Source organism: Podarcis erhardii (genome assembly GCF_964252035.2).
Source record: "Podarcis erhardii genome assembly, chromosome: 18".
Lineage (NCBI taxonomy): Eukaryota > Metazoa > Chordata > Lepidosauria > Squamata > Lacertidae > Podarcis > Podarcis erhardii.
Window position 1 is genome coordinate 798586 of NC_138516.1, and position 22463 is coordinate 821048.

At 46.5% G+C, this 22463-nt stretch overlaps 1 protein-coding gene across 2 annotated transcripts; it reads left to right on the forward strand.

The window, feature by feature from the left end:
* Nucleotides 1-1714: 1714 nt before the first annotated feature.
* Nucleotides 1715-21490, forward strand: LOC309333068 (guanine nucleotide-binding protein G(I)/G(S)/G(O) subunit gamma-7). 2 transcript variants are annotated; one of them, XM_081846522.1, is made up of 3 exons: nucleotides 1715-1780; nucleotides 19899-20014; nucleotides 20993-21490. In XM_081846522.1, exons 2-3 carry the CDS (start codon nucleotides 19934-19936, stop codon nucleotides 21116-21118), a joined length of 207 nt encoding a protein of 68 aa, XP_081702648.1. In that variant the 5' UTR covers nucleotides 1715-1780; nucleotides 19899-19933; the 3' UTR covers nucleotides 21119-21490. The 2 variants fall into 2 exon arrangements, with proteins under 2 accessions (XP_081702648.1, XP_081702647.1); XM_081846521.1 differs by lacking the exon at nucleotides 1715-1780 and having other exon boundaries at nucleotides 19389-20014.
* Nucleotides 21491-22463: the final 973 nt, after the last annotated feature.

The window sequence follows — 22463 nt, forward strand, 5'->3', positions numbered from 1 at the left end:
GGAAACACCTCTCCCAAAGGTTCTTTTCACTTACAAATCCTTCCAATCCAGTCAAAAGAGCACATTTTGTGTGTGAATAGGGCAGGTTTCAGAAACCATTTAAAAAATGTCCCAGACTGGCCAGGATAAGGCAACCTGCCAGCATTATCAGATCTTCTGACAAACCCTCACACGCCACACTCAGATTTCTGCTGCAGTTTCAGAATTCGGTGTGGTGCTTTTGGGTGGTCTTTGGCTAAGGGGCGGGGCAGTCCCTAAAATCTTTCAAAACTGCCACACACCTTCGCTGGGGGTCACATCTTTTGAATAACACCTCCAAGGACTCCTGGGAGGGCAGGGGGCTGAGGACCCCCTGCTTTCTTTCTGGGTGCCTTAAGAGATCCTCTCCCTCACCCCCCAAGTGCTCCTGGGCCAAGGGACTGGCTCCCTCCTCCCGGGAGAGAAGCCTCCAGGTTTCGCTGGAGAAAGCTCCAAAACCAGCACTCCCAGTCTGAACTGGAGGAACAACTCATCTCTCTTGGGGCACCTACCTGCTGACGCCACCTGCATTCCAAGCAACTGCCCAACTCTTCCTCCCCTTCCCTCCTGAAAGCTTCTTTCAGCTAAGCCCCTTGCTAAGCCCCTTTTATGCAGGAGGGAGCCTGGGCTGCAGATGAGTCACACCTGGGCTGCAGGTGGACTCCTCCCTTGCAAACCCTGTGGCCCCGATCCTGACCCCACTTGCACCAGGGAGCCCAGGAGGGAGGCTCTGCTGCAAGGGTATTGAACAGGGCAGGGGTGTCTCCTGTTTGGGGGGAGAAGCCAGAACCTTTTCCTGCCCTTTTTCACCTCGTCTCTGTGCAGCCCTTCAAGGCACCGTCCAATTGTCCTGGAACCTGTCTGCATAAAACAAAATAACCCCCCCCCGCAACACATTTTTAAAGTTCATTGAATGTCAGTCAGCCAAAGACCTGGTTAAAGAACCTAGACTTTATTTCACCTGGGTCAAAGACCCAGTTTGGCACATTTGTGTACATGCACACCGGCTGGGCACCTCAATGGTGCCCCTCTGGAGGCAAAAACCCCGGCTAGCCCCCCCGGCCCACCCCTAGCTAAGGCACTGGGTAGCCAATTTCTCCCATAGAGCTCAGAATGTATTAGAAAAATTATATAGAAAGGTTTATTGTTTTGTGTACATTCAAATGTAAGATAAAACATATACAAAGGGACTTGACAGGAAGTCAAAGTTGAAGAAAAGATTTTGGAAGATAAAAGTGGAAAAATATTTACTTTCATTATTATCATTTTGTGTCGGGGTGGGTGTGTAGGTGTCTGCACATATGTGTATTGTTGGATGCAATATTTGGGAGGAAATAAGACGGTAACTAAATATTGATGTATGTAATTTTTATTTCTTAATTATATTTAATGGTGGTATGGCTGTATTGTTTTTGTAACATAAAATCATTCACTAAAAATTATTATTATTTTTTAAATTCCCCCATAGAGCTTATACCCTGCTGAAATCCCCTCGGTGCAGAAAGCTGTTCAAGGCGCAGGAACCCGGAAGCAGAAATGAGAGCACAATCTGAATCCAAGCAGGGGTTGGGGTGTGTAAAAGAATTTGGGACCCCCCTCCCCTGCTGGCATTTGGGCAACCTCCTTTCTCTCCCACCCCCCCTCAAGCTCTGTGTCAGATTGATATTTATCCCCATTCAGAAAATAAAATAAAAAATGTAACCTTTCCTCTCTCTTTCTCTGTCTCCCTCTCAGGTGTGTTCCAAGGACGTTGGAAGAAAAGGTATGTTTGCAGGTGGCTGTGGAGCAGCTTCTGTAATGGGGTTTGGATTGGGATCTTATTCCTGGGCTGCCTTCTCTCAGGTGTGTTGGAGGCGGCGGTTGGTGACATTGACCTTTTTCTCTTGCCTGTGCCTAATGGACTGATCTCTGGCCGTGAAGGGGATCCAGGGACTGGGCAGAGATGGATGGTTTTGCATCAGGGGAAAGGGGTCTGGGGTCTGACTCGGGAGAGGGGAGCAGCGATTTGTGGAGACCTGTAGCAGCCAGGAGGCAAGAGTCAGAGGCCAGGGAAGCTTCAGAGCGGGAGGAAGAGGAGCAGGAGGCAGACTAGGCAAGGGAAGCGACGCCCTCTCCTGCACCACTTGTCTCCCAGAACCAGGAGGGGAGTGACAAGGGAGGAGCAGAGGGCGTTTCCATGCAGGCGCAGTCTCCAGTATGCGCAGTCCCTAGGGAGAGAGACACAACCTGGTGGAGGGAGAGTGTGTTGAATGGTTTCTTGAAATGTAAAGGTTCATCATTGTTCCACCCGATGTGTATGTCTTTAAGGGGCCAGGGCCAGGGCCAGAGCAAAATAACGAGACCCAGCTTTACCGCTGTGAAACATAGCAGGTGCTGCTGAGTTGTGTTCATCAAGCTGTGTCAGCAATTGGGTCTAGTATATAAGGAGCAGCACCTAGCTCTCTCATCACCCTGGGGGATGGGTTGGTGGTTGGGTCTGGTTTGTTGTTGATGTATTTAGTGTATTTTTTTTAAGCTGACCTAACCTCTGTGCATGTGCAGAGTTCATGTCTCAGCAATTTTTTTATACCATTTAAAATGTTGCATCCTTTGGCTAAATTACCATTTGAATAAAGGAAGGGAAGGGTAAGGAGTAGATTTTAAAAATAGGGTTAGATTTTTTTTAAAAAAATAAGAAACTCAGCAATTCAAGTATTCACCAAAGCTAGCAATAGAAGTTGAATTTCTGTTAACTCAGTTCTAAGGGATCATGTTTCCTTCTCATCTGGCCAATATTGTTTTCCTGTAGCCCAAGCAAAGGGAGCACAAAATTTTCTGCCCTTTATTTATTTTTTAAGTCTATTTGCCAATACTTCTGCAAAAAATTTGTCATCATTGTTTAGTAATGATATGGGTCTGTAATTTTTTATATTCAATCTATCAGTGTCGGGTTTGGGAATCATCGTGATATGTGCCTCCTTCCAAGTGTCTGGTATCTTCCCTCCTCGCAAAATGCTGTTCATGACCTCGCATAACACCAGAGTTAATTGATCTTCTAAAATTTTATAATACTTGGCCGATAATCAGATTAGTTTGGGTTCCCATTTTTCCTTAACATAGATCACTACCCCTCTTTTTTTGTTCACGTTTGAGTTAATAAACTCAACCCCAAACCTTTTATTTGTCAAAATATGTTTGTGTTTTTTGGCCACATGCGTTTCCTGTAAACAAATTACATCAAGATTCTTTTTCTTCAATACATTCTCAATTTTATTCCCGGATATAGATTTATATGACACTCTACATAATATGAAAGCTGATCCTTACAATGCTTTTTTAAATATCATTTTAAGTCATTCTTTAGTAATAAGGAATTCCAAGTGTATCCAATACCATCTGAATTGCTTGCAGAGGATCAACAATCTCTTTTATATTACCTTTCCTTAAAACCCATTCTGGTCTCTGCCTTGAAACTATTGTTGTCCTTAGAGGAGTTGCTGGGACAGAGAAATGCCCATTTTTGTATGCGGCCAACTTCTGTTTGGCAAGCATTCTTCGTGCATCCATTTGATGTTTCCGTGCTGGTGTAGCACCCTGCTTGTGGTTAACGCTTAGCTGGAATGAAATATTCAACGCAGCAATAGAGAAATTAAAATAGTAATTTATTTGTCAGACAAATAAATAAGAGGCACAGTGGTACATGGTTACCAAGCTCTGGCCTGGCCTCCTGCCATTCTGGCCAGCACTTATATTCCCTTAATCCAGCCCCCTTTGCTCCTCCTGTGGCTGCCTCTGTCCAATCAGCCTGGTTGAAATTCCTATTGGCTGTTTGCTAGAACCAATCACAAAAAATACACCCACAAAAGATACACCCATTTCCTTGCCCTTATAAGGGAGACAAAGAGCTATATATATGACATATAAGTAATAATATATCTTACATGGAATCTTAATTACCAGCTCACCTCTTGCCCTTCTTGCCCTATTGCCTTCTAAAACAAATGTTTAATCTTACATTTTTTATGTTCAACAGATGTCAAGGATCTTGAGTTTCACATCAACATTGAAAGATTTCCTTCATTTAATGTTTCTAAACAAATGCCTGACAACTATATATCAAGACTGCTTGGATGGCGTCTTCTGTCTGGCGGGGGGGGGGGGCTAGGCTCATTTGCCCCTCTGGTCTCCTATTGCAATATGACTCTATGAAATAAGAATCTAGCATTCCTTAAATCCTTTGCATAATTACATTTAAGCCAATATATTTAAGCTAATATATTTCATACATTTATCATAGGTAGCCTCTTAAAAGAATAAAGCTTTTCAAAGTAAAAAGGAAGAAACTCAGTAAAACAGCTTTTAAAAGAAGCCTCTTCAGTTTAAGAAAGAATGGCTTTAGAAAAAGACTTCCCCAAAAATGCTCTCTTTCTTCTAGCTAAATGTTTTTCTTTCCATTTGCTCCTGGCCTTTCAACCTTAGAAAGAAGATCTGGCTCATTTTACTGGGAGGCACATTAGTATTATCTTTCCCCATTCCTAATGGTGTTTTTTCAGCCTTGGGGCAGCATATGTAATTCTCCCTTTTTATGACTTTGAGAATTGTTTTTCTACTATAAATCAATGGGGCCCTCTTGTCTTAGGAGAATGGCCAAGGTTTCTTCTGCCTGGCATGAAACATTTGAAAATCCTTTTTTAAGCTCATTTTTAAATACAAGCCTTGATTGAAATATATAGAAGCTTTGATAAAAATGCAGGCTTATGGTTAGGTGCCTCATTCCCCCCTTTCAAGCTCAAGGACCTTCATCCCAAGTGTCCTTGATAGCTTGACCTTCATCATATTCCTGAGGTAAAGCTCTGTATAGGGCCATGATATGAGGTAGAGTTTCATTTGAAACCATCTTGCTAATTGTACTTCTAAAACATGAAATGATACATGGCATCATACATAAAACCAATACTACTACTGTCAAGAAAAACAAGCAAGACAATAGTATCCCTTTGAGTCCTGTGACATTAGGTAACCAATTGGTGAGCCATCCCATATCCCATCCTTCCCATGTTTGTACTGGGACATGTGCTATATTCTCCATCTTTGTGGCCAACACACGGATTGCCTCACCATTATCAGAAATGTTAAAGCAACAGGCATTCCCTGTCAAGTTCAAGACTCCACATAGGCCTCCCTGCCTGGCAAGTACATAATCCATTCCCATTTTCAGCTGCAAAATGGCGGCTCTACTTTCATCCAACTGTTGTGCAATAAGTCTCAAACTCTGGGCCGTTGCATTGGTTACAAGTTCCACTACTGCTTGCAATCGAATTATTCTGTTTAGATTATAAATAGGATCCCGTGCCCCTTGTATGAGCTCACCAGGATTCCAGGAGGCAGGATCATAATAGGCTATAATGCGCTCTGGCGGCCAATCATCAGTACCGCTCCAACTTTGGGTACTTCCTCCTGCTATATGAGAAATATCAGCATTCCTTCGTGTTCGCCTGGCCGAACTAGTGGGCATAATCCACATTGGTGGTAATACCCAACCCAAGAAACAAGTCCCACTCCATTTGGAAGGGAGTTTCTTGTATGCCCATTCTCCACATATCCACCACAACCATCGGGTCTGAGGTTTTTGGTACGGGGAATACAGAAGGCGAAATACCAAAAGGGGTAGAGAGTTTACAGTGCAGTATGTTAGATTGCCTTTCTCTGTCACAGTTATGTTCCACACCACTTTCCATGCATGAATAAAAGGAGGTGCACAGGGCAAGGTATTCCGAGTTCGATAGGTAGTACCGTGTGCCCAGGTATGACTATTCTTCTTATAATCCCAAGTATAGTGACAATGAGAAGAGCCTATCATGGGAGAATCAGCTGCATCTGATGATTTATGTACACAGAATTCCCCTTGTACAGGTATAACTCGTAATGGTTTAGTTGAGTTCCATCCGGGGAAATTCTGTATTTCAGTTTGGTGTGGCATTTCGCTTACCATACCAATAGCATCTAATGGTATCGGTAATAAGGGCATACCTCCCTCTGAATCATCTGGCCCAAGAGAGCAAACAAGGCAATTGGTCCTATTTGCAACATTAGCTACCATTTCAGCTAAACCTACCCACATATTGTGGTCATGGCTGAATCCATATTTAGCCAATTTGGTCAGATTCAAGGACCCTTCCCCTTCCCAAGGGATCAGGATTAATAATAAAATCATGTTGATGTCTAGTATATGCATTCCTTCCACAAAAGATTACCTTATTGTGATAGCAAATAATTATTAGCCCCAATATAATTCCCCCAGTGACAGAAATGGGGAACCACCAAGACCAAAACATATATCCCGAGGATCCCCAATGAGTAATATCTCTGATAATTGTTCCACAAGGGGGGCAGTCAATCAATTGTATTAGAGAATCTTTCCGTTCACAGTCGCTGGTTCAGACGCTCCTCAAGCTTCAGGCGTGCGCAGGTCAGCCAGCTTCCAGGTTGTGGCTGCAGCAGGCCGGTCGTCAAATGTTGCCCGTGACCTAGCCCGTTCCCGGTAGGGCTAGATACAGGGGTTTTTGGAGAGAGTTAGTTTTAAAGGATTAGAGGGGTCACCTTTGCACGTCCAACTGCCTTCAGACTTCTTCAAACGAGAGTGATGAATCCAGGGGGTCACCTCAGCTACCTTCACCGCTGTTGGAGTAGAGAGCAAGACGGTGTAAGGTCCACGCCACTTAGGTGCAAGTGGATCACGTTTCCACTCTTTCACCCATACGCTATCGCCAGCCTGGAACTGATGAATCGGCTCGGCAATGCTGCACGGCGTGCGCTCGAGGGCCCACCTGTTAAGAGAAACAAAAACACGGGAGAGAGATTGCACTTGTCCCTGTGTCACATGATCTCCTATTTGTTTAAGGTCAGCTGGAATATCCTGAACAAAGGAGGGCGGTCTCCCATACAGGAGCTCAAAAGGTGACAACTTAAGTCTTTTTGTGGGTGCACACCGAACACGAAACAGTGTTATGGGTAACACATCTACCCATCCCAATCCCGTTTCCTGGGTTAATTTTGCCAATTGGGTTTTCAGAGTCCGATTCATTCTTTCAGTTTTCCCTGAACTCTGAGGCCTATATGCTGTATGCAGTCTCCATTTTACTTGTAGGACTCGACATACTTCTTGTACTACTTGATCAATGAACGCTGGCCCATTATCACTTCCAATGCATCTAGGTAATCCAAACCTTGGGATCAATTCAGTGAGGAGTCTTTTAGTTACCTCTCGTGCCTTTTCAGTTCGGGTGGGAAAAGCTTCAACCCATCCGGTAAGAGTATCTACAAACACAAGGAGATACTTGAATCCCTTAGAAGGGACCAGCTCTATGAAGTCCACAATTAGGCTTTCCATGGGGACGTATCCCACATGCTGAATTCCAGGAGGTTGTACCGGTCCCTGCCTGGGATTGTTTTTAGCACAAAGAACACATTTCTGTGAAATGCAAGTTGCTAATTGTGATAGATTAATAATATACAACTTCCGACTGAGACTCTCTCTAGTTGCAGTACCGCCAAGGTGAGTAGATTCATGATAATTTCTTACAATTGTGCCTGCTAGATGATGAGGTACATAAATCCTATTGTCCGGCAGGATCATCCAACCGTCCTTCACAACTGCTCCTTCCTGTTCAGCCCACTTCCTCTCTTCTGGGGTATAGTGAGGTTTAACATCTTCTGGAACTACCTCTGGTATGAGGGCTGCTATAAATCCTCCCACAGGCTTTTGGGCTGCCTCTCGGGCTGCTTTGTCAGCAGCATGATTTCCTCTGGTTATTGGATCCCTTCCTCGTCCATGACCTTTGCAGTGCATTACAGCAATCTGTTCTGGAGCCCATACTGCTTCTAACAGGATTTCTACTTCAGGTCCATATTTCAAAGCCTTCCCATGGGCTCCGATTAGACCTCTTTCTTTCCATAGAGCTCCATGTGCATGCAGGGTTAAGAAGGCATATTTTGAATCAGTATAGATGTTTGCCTTACATCCGGCTGCCAATTGCAGAGCTCTAGTTAAACCTATAAGTTCAGCCTTTTGTGCTGAGGTGCCAGCAGGCAAAGCCTCAGCTTCCACAACTTCCTCATTGGTGACCACAGCATATCCTGCTCGTCTGGCACCTTCATGCAGGTAACTGCTACCATCCGTATAATATACAACATCTGGATTTTTCAATGGCTCATCTTTCAGATCAGGTCTACTGGAATAAACTTCATCCATTACTTGGAGACAATCATGTGATTCTTCATCATCTACCTCTGGTAGGGGCAGCAAAGTCGCTGGATTGAGCATATTCACTACTCGTAGATGAATCCTGGGATTTTCACACAATAGGCCTTGGTATCTAGCCATCCTTGGGTTCGTTAGCCAATAACTACCCTTATATTCCATGAGTGTCAGAACAGCATGAGGTACATTCACATACATCGTCTGGCCAAAGGTAAATTTATCAGCTTCTTTGACAAGGCTCGCAGTGGCTGCTACTGCCCTTAGGCATGGAGGCCATCCTTTTGCTACTGAGTCCAATTGTTTAGACAAATAAGCTACTGGACGGTTCCAACTTCCTAATCTCTGGGTCAGGACTGCCGCTGCAATCCCATTCTGTTCATGTACATACAGCTGAAAGGGTTTTTCCGAATTAGGCAATCCAAGGGCTGGTGCCTCCATAAGTCGTTGTTTGATAACTAAAAAGGCTTGTTTCTGCTCAGGTCCCCATACGAATGGGTCCTTTTCTGCACCTCGAGTGCTTTCATGTAAGGGCTTGGCCAGACTACTGAAATCAGGTATCCATAGTCTACAAAACCCTGCTGTTCCCAGGAATCCCCTAAGTTGTTTTCTTGTGGTAGGTTCCTTGATAAGGCAAATAGCTTCTTTCCTCTCTGGTCTCAATGCTCGTTGTTGGTGTGAGATGTCAAAGCCCAAATATTTGACCTTTTCTAAACATAACTGTGCCTTTTTCTGGGAAACTCGGTAGCCAGCTTCCCAGAGCAAGTGGAGCAGTTCCTCTGTCCCTTCTTTACAGGTATCAAAATCCTTTGCAGCTAGTATAAGATCATCCACATATTGCAGAACCACCTTTTCTCCCGGTATTGAGGGGTAACTTGTTAGATCCCTCGCCAAGGCAGTGCCAAATAAAGTTGGGGAATTTTTGAATCCTTGGGGCAATCTTGTCCAGGTTAGCTGGCCTTTTGTTCCTGTCAAAGGGTCTTCCCACTGGAAGGCAAATATAGGTTGGCTCTGTGGTGCCAGCCGGCAACAGAAGAATGCATCTTTCAAGTCCAATACAGTAAAAAATGTTGCTTCTGGTGGGATCAAACTCAGCAAGGTATATGGGTTTGGTACATTTGGGTGCAAGGTCTCGATAGCCTGGTTTACGAGCCTCAAGTCCTGCACTGGCCTATATTCATCTGTCCCAGGTTTTCGAACAGGCAAAAGGGGTGTGTTCCATTCTGATTGGCAAGGCTTAAGCAGACCATATTTTAATAGGCGGTCCAAATGTTTCTGGATGCCCTCCGCTGCTCGCCGGGGTAAGGGATATTGCTTTACAGATACAGGGGTAGCCATAGGTTTTAGGGTTACTACAATTGGAGCTATATTCTTAGCCATTCCTGGTGGGCTATTTTCGGCCCATACTCCTGGTGGCACCTGTAGAGTTCGGAGGAGCTTGTTTAATTCTGTATCCAATGTGGGTTGGACTTGCAAGGCTGACATTAGGCGCCATGATTGTTCCTTAGGTACTGAGAGGGTAATTATTCCTGCTGCTTTTGATGGCAGTTTCATTTCTGGACCTCGAGGAGTGAAAGTGATTTGGGCCTGCAATTTGGACAGCATATCTCTGCCTAAGAGAGGTATTGGACACTCAGGTATATACAAAAACTGATGGGTTAAACGATGTCCCCCAATCTGGCATTCCAAAGGTTGGAGGAAAGACCTCTTAGCTGACTGTCCAGTGGCACTTTTAATGATTACACTTTTGGATGCCTTTTTCTGCAATAGTTCTGGGAGTACTGAGTATTCAGCCCCAGTATCAATCATAAAGTCTATTAAATGGCTCCCTAATTGAATTGTGACCGTGGGCTCCTGGAAGCCTAACTTTATGGAGTCCGGTCGTTCCTAGTCTTGAGTAAAATCCTCTTCTGCCAGTCCAATGAAATTGTCTCTACTCCGTCCCTGTCCTGGTCTCTGATATCTTCCATCTCGGATCATTCCCCGTCCCCGTCCCTGGTTTCTTGGGCCGGAGCCTGGACCTGGGCCTGGGCCTGGGCCTGGGCGTACTTCTTCCAACCTCAGGGGTTCAGGACACTCCCGCTTCCAGTGACCCTCCTTCTTGCAATTTGCACATTGATTCCTTCCCAGTGGTGGATTCCTTCCTCGCCCTCGCCCTCCATTTAAGGGGCGGTGGTCTTGCTTCACTGCTGTGGCTAGCATTACCATCTTTTCCTTCTGCCACTTCTTCTTCTCTTGCTTCTCAGCCTCATCCCTATTCCGATAAACTCGGCGTGCAATGGCCATAATTTGGCTCATCAGCATCCCTTCCCATCCTTCTGATTTCTGAATTTTCTTACGAATGTCAGAAGCGCACTGGGCCACAAATGTAGCAGTAATCATTCTACTGTTTTCAGGGGCTTCAGGGTCAAAAGGAGTCCATATACGATAGGCTTCTTGCAGCCTCTCTAAAAAGTCTCCCGGACTCTCATTTGGTTTCTGTTCTACTTCTGAGACTTTAGACATATTAGTGGGCTTCTGGCATGCCCTGCGGATACCTTGCACAAGTGTCTGGCGGTAGGTGGTGAGTCTGGCCAGGTGAATTACATTGTTTGGATCCCAATTAGGATCTTCCAAGGGAAAGTTATCTTGGAGATGACGGTCAATATTATAAATATTTCCCCCTCTGGCCTGCTCACGCAAATATATCTGTGCCTTTTCAATTATGTCTCTCCTTTCCTCAGTGGTGAACAGAGTATTCAGGAGCTGGCGGCAATCTGTCCAAGTAGGACTATGAGTATTTACTATTGAAGTCACCAAGTCCATCATAGCCTGAGGTTTTTCTGCAAAAGATGGGGTGTGTGTTTTCCAATTCATCAGATCTGTAGTTGTGAATGGAATATATTGCAGTGTCGAAGTTCGAGGTGGCCGTGGTCCGGGTTGCCCATTAACCAGCGCAGGCTCCTCAAGTGCATCAAATACTCTTCTAAGAGGGGCTACTACGTGACCTTTCTCTTCACTTTGCTCTAGGGGCCTCAAATCATAGGGGATGGTATCTGTCGCAAGGCGTTCTTTTAGCAGCTTTATACGCCTGGCTGTATTGCTTGCTGACCGAGCAAGGTCTCCCTGTAACTTCTGTAATATTTCTCTGGGACTTGGATGTACAGGGGTTTGGGGTGGGCAATCAGTTATTCCACTAAAGGAGACTGTAGATGGAGGTCTATTAGGAGTCACAGGTGGAATAACCACTTCTGCTTGGGCTTTATTATAGGACTCCAATGCCTCCTGAAGATATTTATCATAATCTATCAAGGAATCAAACTCTGTGACTCCACTCCCATTATTCATTCCAGTTTCTTGCCTTGGGGTTACAACTGGTGGAGTGTTTGGATTAAGCTCCCTTCGATGTGGAGCATAGGGTGGAGGTGGAAGCACCTCTTCCTCTGGCCCCTCAAAAATGGGTTTGAGTTTATTTGGCAAGATTCCTTTCCTAGCTTCGGCTTTTACAGCCAATAATTTGCATCGTTTGACTTTGCATTCCCTTATCCATGGAGGATTTTTATTTAATGTGCTCAGCCAGGAATCTATATATGGAAATTGTTCTGGGCACCCTCCAGTTTCTTTGGCGATATCAGTCCAAAGTTTGCTCACTAAATTTATATCAAAAGTTCCCTGAGATGGCCATCCAGTATTTTGTTTTGGCCATTCTAGTTCACATAACGTTCTCAAGCGCTCTGGCGTCATTTTGACTCCATATGCCCCTGAGAAGGCTTTCTTAAAATTATTTAACATACACTCAAGAGGTGTATTTTCCCCCTTTGAACCCCCAACTCCCATTGTATGGCCCTGTGAAGTATCCACTCAGTCACTCACAGACGCGCTTTGTGGGTTTCCTTGCCTAGATGGAGTCGCCTCACTAGGAACCGAAGTACTGCCCACTCCACACTCAGGTCAGCTACAGATTGCTCTGTACTTTCTCACACATACAATGCGCTGGATACTTCACCACACTCTACCTCCCAATCCTTCCCTTTCCCTACACCAGATCACCATCTGATGTACCCAACCACCTAGCGTACTCAGTTTCCCCTTACTGAGACGCAGAAGTTTGATCAAGACTTCTCTTCCTCCTAATTAATTGGAGGGCCAAAAATCCCTTTGTGCACTTACCCTTGGTTGGTTCCCTGTTTCCCCCGGTCCGTCGCCGCCAGTGAGCAGGGTATCAGACAGACGAGTCTTCTGCGTTCCCCCTGGAAAAATTTACCAGTGCGCGCTTTGGGTAAGCAGTTGTCCTCTCTCTTGTACCCTGCCCAGTAGGGCGAAGGGGCTGCGTTCCAGCAGACCACTTATCCGAGTCACAGGGCACCATAAAATGTAGCACCCTGCTTGTGGTTAACGCTTAGCTGGAATGAAATATTCAACGCAGCAATAGAGAAATTAAAATAGTAATTTATTTGTCAGACAAATAAATAAGAGGCACAGTGGTACATGGTTACCAAGCTCTGGCCTGGCCTCCTGCCATTCTGGCCAGCACTTATATTCCCTTAATCCAGCCCCCTTTGCTCCTCCTGTGGCTGCCTCTGTCCAATCAGCCTGGTTGAAATTCCTATTGGCTGTTTGCTAGAACCAATCACAAAAAATACACCCACAAAAGATACACCCATTTCCTTGCCCTTATAAGGGAGACAAAGAGCTATATATATGACATATAAGTAATAATATATCTTACATGGAATCTTAATTACCAGCTCACCTCTTGCCCTTCTTGCCCTATTGCCTTCTAAAACAAATGTTTAATCTTACATTTTTTATGTTCAACAGATGTCAAGGATCTTGAGTTTCACATCAACATTGAAAGATTTCCTTCATTTAATGTTTCTAAACAAATGCCTGACAACTATATATCAAGACTGCTTGGATGGCGTCTTCTGTCTGGCAGGGGGGGGGGGGCTAGGCTCATTTGCCCCTCTGGTCTCCTATTGCAATATGACTCTATGAAATAAGAATCTAGCATTCCTTAAATCCTTTGCATAATTACATTTAAGCCAATATATTTAAGCTAATATATTTCATACATTTATCATAGGTAGCCTCTTAAAAGAATAAAGCTTTTCAAAGTAAAAAGGAAGAAACTCAGTAAAACAGCTTTTAAAAGAAGCCTCTTCAGTTTAAGAAAGAATGGCTTTAGAAAAAGACTTCCCCAAAAATGCTCTCTTTCTTCTAGCTAAATGTTTTTCTTTCCATTTGCTCCTGGCCTTTCAACCTTAGAAAGAAGATCTGGCTCATTTTACTGGGAGGCACATTAGTATTATCTTTCCCCATTCCTAATGGTGTTTTTTCAGCCTTGGGGCAGCATATGTAATTCTCCCTTTTTATGACTTTGAGAATTGTTTTTCTACTATAAATCAATGGGGCCCTCTTGTCTTAGGAGAATGGCCAAGGTTTCTCATGCCTGGCATGAAACATTTGAAAATCCTTTTTTAAGCTCATTTTTAAATACAAGCCTTGATTGAAATATATAGAAGCTTTGATAAAAATGCAGGCTTATGGTTAGGTGCCTCATTGGGAGTTGAAACAGGCTCTGAAGGCGAGTACCTACTCGTGAGCTGCCTCGGATCTCAGAAGCTCTTCTTGAGTCCTTTGAAAGAAGAGCAAGCAGCTGGAAGCTATTTCCAATTATTTTAGCTTCACAAATTTACCTAAATAGTCATTAACTTTCTTCCATTCTTCGTGGTGTTCCTCCTCCTTCTGGTCGCGGACTCTTCCGGTTAGATCGGCTAGCTCCATAAAATCCATCATCTTCATCTGCCATTCTTCTACTGTTGGTAATTCTTGAGTTTTCCACTTTTTAGCTAACAAAATGCAAGCCGCAGTTGTGGCATACAAAAATAAATTAACGTCTTTCTTGGGCAATTCCGAACCTATTATTCCAAGAAGAAAGGCCTCTGGTTTCTTTATAAATGTATATTTCAACATTTTTTTCAATTCGTTATAAATCTTTTCCCAGAAGTCTTTCACCTTGGGGCAGGTCCACCACATATGAAAGAATGTTAACCAGCCTATTAACCAGTATATTTGCAAAAAAATTATAATCCATATTAAGTAGGGAGATTGGTCTGTAGTTTTTTTACGTTGGATCTATCCTGACCCTGTTTAGGAATCAGAGTAATGTAAGCTTGTTTCCAGGTTTCAGGTACTTCCCCCCCCCCAACCCCGTAAAATTGAATTAGATATTTCTACCAGAGGTTGTATAAACCAGTCTTTCAATGTCTTACAATATTTCGCTGATAGACCATCAGGTCCTGGTGTCTTGCCAAGTTGCATTGAATTTATTGCATGTTCCACCTCCTGACTTGTAATTACGCCATTTAGTAGATTCTTTTTATCCTTCGGAATCCGTTGCAGTCCGTTGTTCTTTATAAATTGCTCGATTTTCCCTAGATCTTTTTTCTTTTTTATACAGTTGCTTATAATATTTATGAAAGTTTAGATTTGAAGGGGAAAGGAAGAGTTAAAGAATTTTGGTTGCTGTGGTTTAGAGCAGTGTTTCCCAACCTTGGGTCTCCAGCTGTTTTTGGACTACAACTCCCATCATCCCTAGCTAGCAAGACCAGTGGTCAGGGATGATGGGAACTGTAGTCCAAAAACAGCTGGAGACCCAAGGTTGGGAAACACTGGTTTAGAGAACCCAGCCCACTACCCGTGTTTCCTACTTATACTCACTTCTGCATGCGCTGTTCCTGGTGATCCCGCGATCTCTTGACTGGTTGTTTAAGGCCGGCCTGATCAAGCTTTGCTTCCTCTGGTTAACCCCGCTGGACCTCCAGTTATTTCCAGACCCTGGGATCGATGGAGGACTGGTTATTCCTCTGGCAAACTGCCTGGTGCGCGCTGGATCACCAGTCCTTCCTCGCTTCCAGAATCCGGGTAACCAAAAGTCCCTTCAAGCGTGGTCACCATCTGTTGTAAATAAAAATATGCCCTTTTCCCTTATGGGGTATCCAAGAGCCCATATAGAGTCCTTACATAGGTTCCCTATTGGTAGGAGAAATAACAGAGGAGGCAGGAGGGGAGGCGGCGTAATGGCAGCATCTCGGCGGCCTGAGGCCAGTTCTGGATGCTGCTCTTTGGAAGAAATTTGGAAGAAATTCAGAGGAGGGCAAAGAAAAACAATCAGAGATAAGTGGGGAGACAGAGGAAGCCCCTGGGGGAAAGTGTGAAGGAGCTTGCAGAGAGAGGTTCAGCTTGGAGGGGCGGAGGCAGAGAGTTAAGACCTCAGCAGGCTTTGAGGCCCAGCTGTTAGAGAACCAGAGTTGGGAGGGGTCCCCAGAGGTCATCCAGCCCAGCCCCTGCAATGCAGGACTCTCAGATAAAGCATCCCTGACAGATGCCCGCCCAAGCTCTGCTTAGAAACCTCCAAGGAAGGAGAGCCCCCCATCTTCTCAGGGACCCATTCCAGACAGAAAGGGCTTCCTCGTTCTCAGCTGGATTAGTGACCCCCACTCCGGCCCCTTCTGCCCCACTGCCTGGTTGGCTGGTGGCAAGAAGAGGCCAGAGCTCAGCACTGTGGGGCGGCAGCCCCCGGCAAAGAAGACAAACCACCCTGAGTTCTGCAGGTGAAGGGTGGTGCACTAGTAATAAACAACAACAACAACAACAACAACAACAACATAATAATGAGACCCAGGACTTACGGTACCTTGGTAGCTTTCGCCTTGGTGCTTGTGCTGGGACCCGCCTCCTCCTTCTCCCCTTCTGCGATTGCTGGAGAGGGAGCAAAAACACCCCAGAAGTCACAGCTGAGCAGGGGGGGCCCAGGGCGGGGGCCCAGCCTCTTAAGCAAGGGGTCTGTGGCCAGAGCGGAAAGGCTGGCCGAGCCAAGGAGAGAGAGAGAGAGAGAGAGAGAGAGAGAGAGAGAGAGAGAGAGAGAGAGATGGCCATCCAGAAGGAGAGCCAGGCTTTGACCTTGTTTGCCGCCCTTGCTCCTCCCAGAAACACGGCTGCTGCTGCTGCTTTTGGACTCTCCTCAGGGCAGGAGACCCACCTGCTGACCCAGTTCAGGCGCCCTGAAGCAGGATTGCGACCCACCAGCCAGGCGCCGCTTTCCCAGCCGTCTTCAGGGAAGACCTGGGAAAAGAGCCCTGCAGCTGCAAGCTCAGGCCCAAAGTCCAGTCCAGCCTCCTGTCCTCACGGCAGACCAATGCCCCTCAGGACCCAGGAATCTAGATAGACTGCCTCTGGACCTGGAGGCTCCATGAGGGCCTCTGAAGAAGCTGGCTGCTAGATCAGACCTGCCCCCTCCATCCTCACACAATATAGGGTTGTGGAGGTGGACTGCCTCCACTGTACAAAAGCAGTGCAGGATTTCTTGTTCCAGAAAGGAAGCAAAGACCACACATTTTCCAGCATAGGAACATAAAGAGAGCCCATCTAGTACAGTCTCCTCTTCTCCCAGGGCCAACCATGTGCCCACTGTGGGTTAGGGCATGAAGCTTCATAGTATAATTTCAAGTCTGGCAGGGCAAAGCCCCCTCTTTCTTTCGCATCCGTTAACAACTTAAACTGAATTCTTGGCTTTTTACCCTGCCAGATAAATTTTGAAATTGTTCTTTGCCATTCTTTAAAAATCATTGTCCCCTTGATTATTGGAATTGTCTGAAATAAAAATAGCATCTTTGGCAGCACGCTCCTCTTAATCGTTGAAATTCTCCCCCAGAATGATAACTTCATTCGACCCCACACCTCTAAGTCTTTCTTTATTCCATTCCACACTGGCACATAGTTATTCTGAAACAAATCAATACTTTTGGGGGTTAAGCAGATTCCCAAATATTTAACTTTTTTCACCACTTCTATCCCTATATGTTGTTGCATTGTTTCTATCATACCTTATTGAGTTTAAGAAAATCTCCAGGACCATTATGAATAACAATGGTGAAAGAGGACATCCCTGCCTCGTACCTTTTGATATTTTTAATTCTTCTGTAATCATATTATTTACAATTAGCTTTGCTTTTTGTTCAGTATATATCGCTTTTATTCCATTATAAAAAAACTTTCCCACCTCCATATATTCTAAGTTTTTTAACATAAAATCCCAATATATGTTATCAAAGGCCTTTTCTGCGTCCACAAATATTAAAACCGCTTGTTTCTCGTTCCTGGTTGTCAGATATTCTAACATATTAATTATATTCTTTATATTATCTTTCATCTGTCTACCAGGAAGAAAACCCGCTTGATCTTTATTAATAAGTTCTGGTAGTATCTTTTTCAACCTTTTTGCTAAAATACTGGCAAAAAATTTATAATCTGTATTTAACAATGAAATAGGCCTGTAATTTTTAACTTGAGTCAAGTCAGAATCTTGTTTTGGAATAAGTGTAATAAAAGCTTCTTTCCACGTCTCCGGCATTTCTCTATCCTCTAACCTACCTGCTGACAACGCCTCCATTGCAAGCAGCTGCCCGACTCTTCCGCCCCTTCCCTCCTGAAAGCTTCTTTCAGCTAAGCCCCTTGCTATAAGCCCCTTTTATGGTTGGAAGCCCAGGGGGGAAACTACCTACCTACCTACCTATTATTATCATTATCATTATTATTATTACTACTACTACTATTTGTATACAGGTCTCAAGGCTGTTACAACATAAAATCATGATATAAAAAAACAAAATACATAAAACAAAAACAACCCAATCCCCCCCCCCCCGCAACACATTGCACCAGGGAGCCCAGGAGGGAGGCTCTGCTGCAGGGTATTGAACAGGGCAGGGGGGTCTCCTGTTTGGGGGGAGAAGCCAGAACCTTTTCCTGCCCTTTTTCACCTCGTCTCTGTGCAGCCCTTCAAGGCACCGTCCAATTGTCCTGGAACCTGTCTGCATAAAACAAAATAACCCCCCCCCCCGCAACACATTTTTAAAGTTCATTGAATGTCAGTCAGCCAAAGGCCTGGTTAGAGAACCTAGACTTTATTTCACCTGGGTCAAAGACCCAGTTTGGCACATTTCTGTACATGCACACCGGCTGGGCACCTCAATGGTGCCCCTCTGGAGGCAAAAACCCCGGCTAGCCCCCGGCCCACCCCTAGCTAAGGCACTGGGTAGCCAATTTCTCCCATAGAACTTATACCCTGCTGAAAACAGAAAAGCTGTTCAAGGCGCAGGAACCCGGAAACAGAAATGAGAGAGCAATCTGAATCAGTTAACGGGAAAATCCGAGGGCTCCCTTGGACAAAAACAAAGACACCAACCAGGATAACTTGGAACAAAACAGCAGCCTGTAGGCTTGGCCTTTATTGATCTGTTGCAACAGGGTGCTCCCCTCACCTGCAGGAGAGAGGAGGGACCCAGAAAAACGGTGTGCAAGGCCTTATAAAGACTTTTGAAATTGCCACCCTGTAGATCAAGACCACCCCCAGAAACATCATACATACATCACAGAAAGGAGGGGTGTAACCTAAGACCACCCCTCATATACATCACACCTACATCACAGAAAAGGCGGTCTAAAACAGAAATTTGAATATTGTTTTTCTCCTGTCTGGCAGGTTCCTTGATTGGATTTCCTGGGGAGCCTGGCCAGTCTTTTGTAATGATAAATACTTAGTTCCTGGGCCAGGTCACAGGCTCACACCCTATTCAAACACAGACATGCCCTTAAGACAGGATTTGTGAAGGAAAAGACAATGGGGAGGCTTTTCCATTTTGACCTTGGAGAGAAAACATTTGGTCAGTTTAGGAATCAAAATGGTTCCAGGCTGGCCTTCCTGTGCTGATCTATGTATGTGCTTGGTTGGTACACTTATGAACATTACCATATATCTAAGACCATAAAATTCCTATCACAAATCCAAGCAGGGGTTGGGGTGTGGCAGGTCTGGGGCAGAATTCTTACACCCTGGGGGGAAAGCAGCATTGCTTTCTGTACAGCTTGACTCTGTGCAAGCTTCTCAAACACGGCTTTCTCCTGGGACACTGCAGAGCCACCCTTTCCCTTGATTTATTCCTGCTGGGCGGAACCGCTTTGAGTCTCGGTCCCCATGGACTGCTCCTTAGCACTGTCTCTGCACTTCAGGGAGGGGTGGGGTGGGCAATAATGTTATCGTAAAAAAGGGGAAAGGGAAGAGGCCTCCCTCTGAGTGAGTGAGTGAGTTCACTTACATGCTGGGTAGCTCAGTCTGGAGAGCAGGAGACCCTTAATCTCAGGGTTGTGAGTTCAAGCCCCACATTGGGTGAAAAGATTCCTGCGTTGCAGAGGGTTGGGCTAGATGACCCCTGGGGTCCCTTCCAACCCTACAATTCTATGCCATTTTCCCACAATGAACTGTGCTCAAAACAGCTTATAGCAAACATCCAAAACACAGAAACACAGAGCATGAGAAGTACAAATATACAAAATGCAGAGCATGTCGGAAGATTAAGAAATGACAAACGTAGCATAGCATTCTCCTTTGAAGCAAATTGTGCCTTCTAGATTTGTTTCAGATTGATAGCCTGTATTTTAAGAAAGGGAATGTAAATATTTAAGTATAAAGATACATTAGCAGAAGATGCCTGAGCTGCTCTTGCTCACCTGGGCGCCCTGAGAGGCAGGAGCAGGAGGGGAGTGGGTCACTCTAGGAAAGAAGGAAGCCCCACATGCTCTTCCTCTCCTTTCCCCCTTGCAGCATTCCAGGGGCTGACGCAGAGCCCATGGCAGACCATGTCGACCACTAACAACATCGCCCAGGCACGGAAGCTGGTGGAGCAGCTGCGGATCGAGGCCGGGATCGAGAGGATAAAGGTGCGCCAGGAAAGAGGAGGGTCACCTCCCCCCCCCACACACATGCACACCCCACAGGGCCCTCAAAGCTCTCCCAGGGGCAGGGGCTTCCTGGGCTGTCCAGACTACTTACGCACCCCACTCCTCATGCAAGAGCAAAGAGCCCCCCCCCAGCTTCTCTGGCAATGGGGGGCTGAGTGTATCTGCCCACCCCTCTTGTCCGGGGTCTCGGGGAGCCTCTCTTGGGGTCTGGCTCCCAGAAGAGACCTTGGGACAGAAATAAAACTCTGGCTCCCAAACCCCATTGCTGCGCCTTCCAAGGTCTCCAAAGGAAGACGAGGAGGACAGGAAGAGAGGGGGCGGGGGGGGCATGGAGGGACCCCTGCTAAGCGTGGAGCTGAAACACAGCTCCCGTCTTGTCCTTCAGTGTTTCCATCCTTGTCTCATGGTTCTCCCGAGATTAGTCCCGACGCGGTTCCTGCCTTAAATAAATGGGGGGCATGGGCGTGGCCAGGATTTATGTTCCAGGGGCACGGGACACCCCATCCCCATCCTGTGCTCCATCTAGCAGATTCGGAACGAAATGTCTCAACAACAGTTGCTTCAAATTACTTCCTTTTTACCAGAAGTGCTCAGAAAAAACTGTCAAAATATTTCCACAATATCGACTTTTAGTTAAGTATTTTTCTTTATTTCCTTGACTGGGCGGGCACCTGCCCCCCCCCCCGCTATGCCCATGATGGTGAGGTGCTTCGTATTTCGGTAATCTGAAGCAGCCTCCCCCCCCCCCATCGCCAGCCCCTTTCCTACTAGCGGGGGGGGGGGGCGGCTCTGCCTCCAAAGTCAGAGGCAGCGATGCTTTTCCGTGGCCGCAGGCAGGCAGTCTCTCTTGTGCTAGAGTCCCACCTGCGGACTTCCCCTGGCACATCTGCACAGGCTGAGAGGGGGACCTGATCCTGCTGCTGCTCTCATTCCTCTCTCTCCTTCTTCCCCACTCAGGTCTCCAAAGCCTCCTCGGAGCTCATGAATTACTGCGAGCAGCAGGCCAGGAACGACCCTCTGCTGGTGGGCGTCCCAGCCTCTGAGAACCCCTTCAAGGATAAGAAGCCCTGCACCATCCTATAGCCTGCTCCTGCCTGGTCTGTCTCTCGGCGGCATTGGACACCCGAGGCGTGCCGGGGCAGAGAGGGGCTCCATCAGGGTGCAGACTGCACCAAGCCCAGGTCCGATTCTGACCCCCAGGGGGATCCCAATCCCGGGAACAAAGTTGGCCAGGTGGAGGAGCACAGGGGGTGCTTGGGGGGCCTTTTGGAAACCGCCCTGATGAGCGTCCGGTGGGCCGGGGTCAGCCTGGACGCCAAAGTTCCCCGCTTTGGCCCTTGGCAGGTGAGACCAGAGGTGTGGCTCTGTGGGAGATGGGCTCTCTGCACGTGCGGCTGCGCACTGTGCCCCTTTGCAAATGACCCACCCTGGAGTCCTTGGTTCAAAAGCCTCACAGGAGCAAACAATAAGGATATTGATCACACAACAAATTAAAAACTCACTTTTGCTGGAGTGTCTTGTCTCTGCCCTTTTTCCAACCGGGGGGGTGGGGGAGGGGGGCTCTGAAAACTTCTATTTAGGGAATTGCACAGTTTGGGGGCCTGTCCACACCTCCCCTCTCCCCATCCTCTGTGCATCCTCTATTCCCCTGGGGAAATCCGTGCTGAATCCAGAGTTGGGAGAAAAAACTCAAGAAGACATCTGCTCCTCTTTAAAAAGGCTCCATCCTGCTTTCCATTGGCTCCTTACTGCATTTCCATGCCCCCACCTTGCGGGTGTTCAGCACTATCTAGCAAAGGGTGCAAAACCGGGAAGGGGGAGCGGAAACTCCGGGTGAGGACCACCCTGAACCTTGGCCACCAGGGGAACAAACTGGTTGTGTAAAATGGGGGTTTTGTGGAGAGCGCTGGGGAGGGCTTGTTTTCCAGGGTGGGGAGTCCTGGCTCTGCTTTAGGCCAACCCTCGAGGGAACCACTTGAGGGGGTCAGAGGGGCCCCGGTTTGCAACCTGAGTAGAGCACCCTCCTCCTCCTCCTCCTCCTCCTCCTCCTCCTCCTCTGTGAATTTGCCCCAACCGCACCCTAAAGCCCTCCTTGGGGGTCTTTGCCTGGCTGAAGATGCGCCCCTGAACTCTGTTTGTGCCTCTTTGCGCCCCGGGGGGAAGGACAGAGAAGAACGTGGGGGGAGGAGACACCCGACTGCACAAAGTTATCATCTCACATGAGCCGCTCCGTCCCCCTTTGCCCAGACTGGAAGACGGCCCCCTGATTGAAAAAGCCCTCCCCCTTTTAGGGTCTGCAGGAAGGTGCTGCAGAAGGAGGAGGCCCCTCTTTTCCACCCCAAGAAATCCACTTCTTGCCACCACCAACTCTGTCACCGCCGTGGGTTGGGCTGGATGACCCCTTGGGTCCCTCCCAAATCCCTATGGG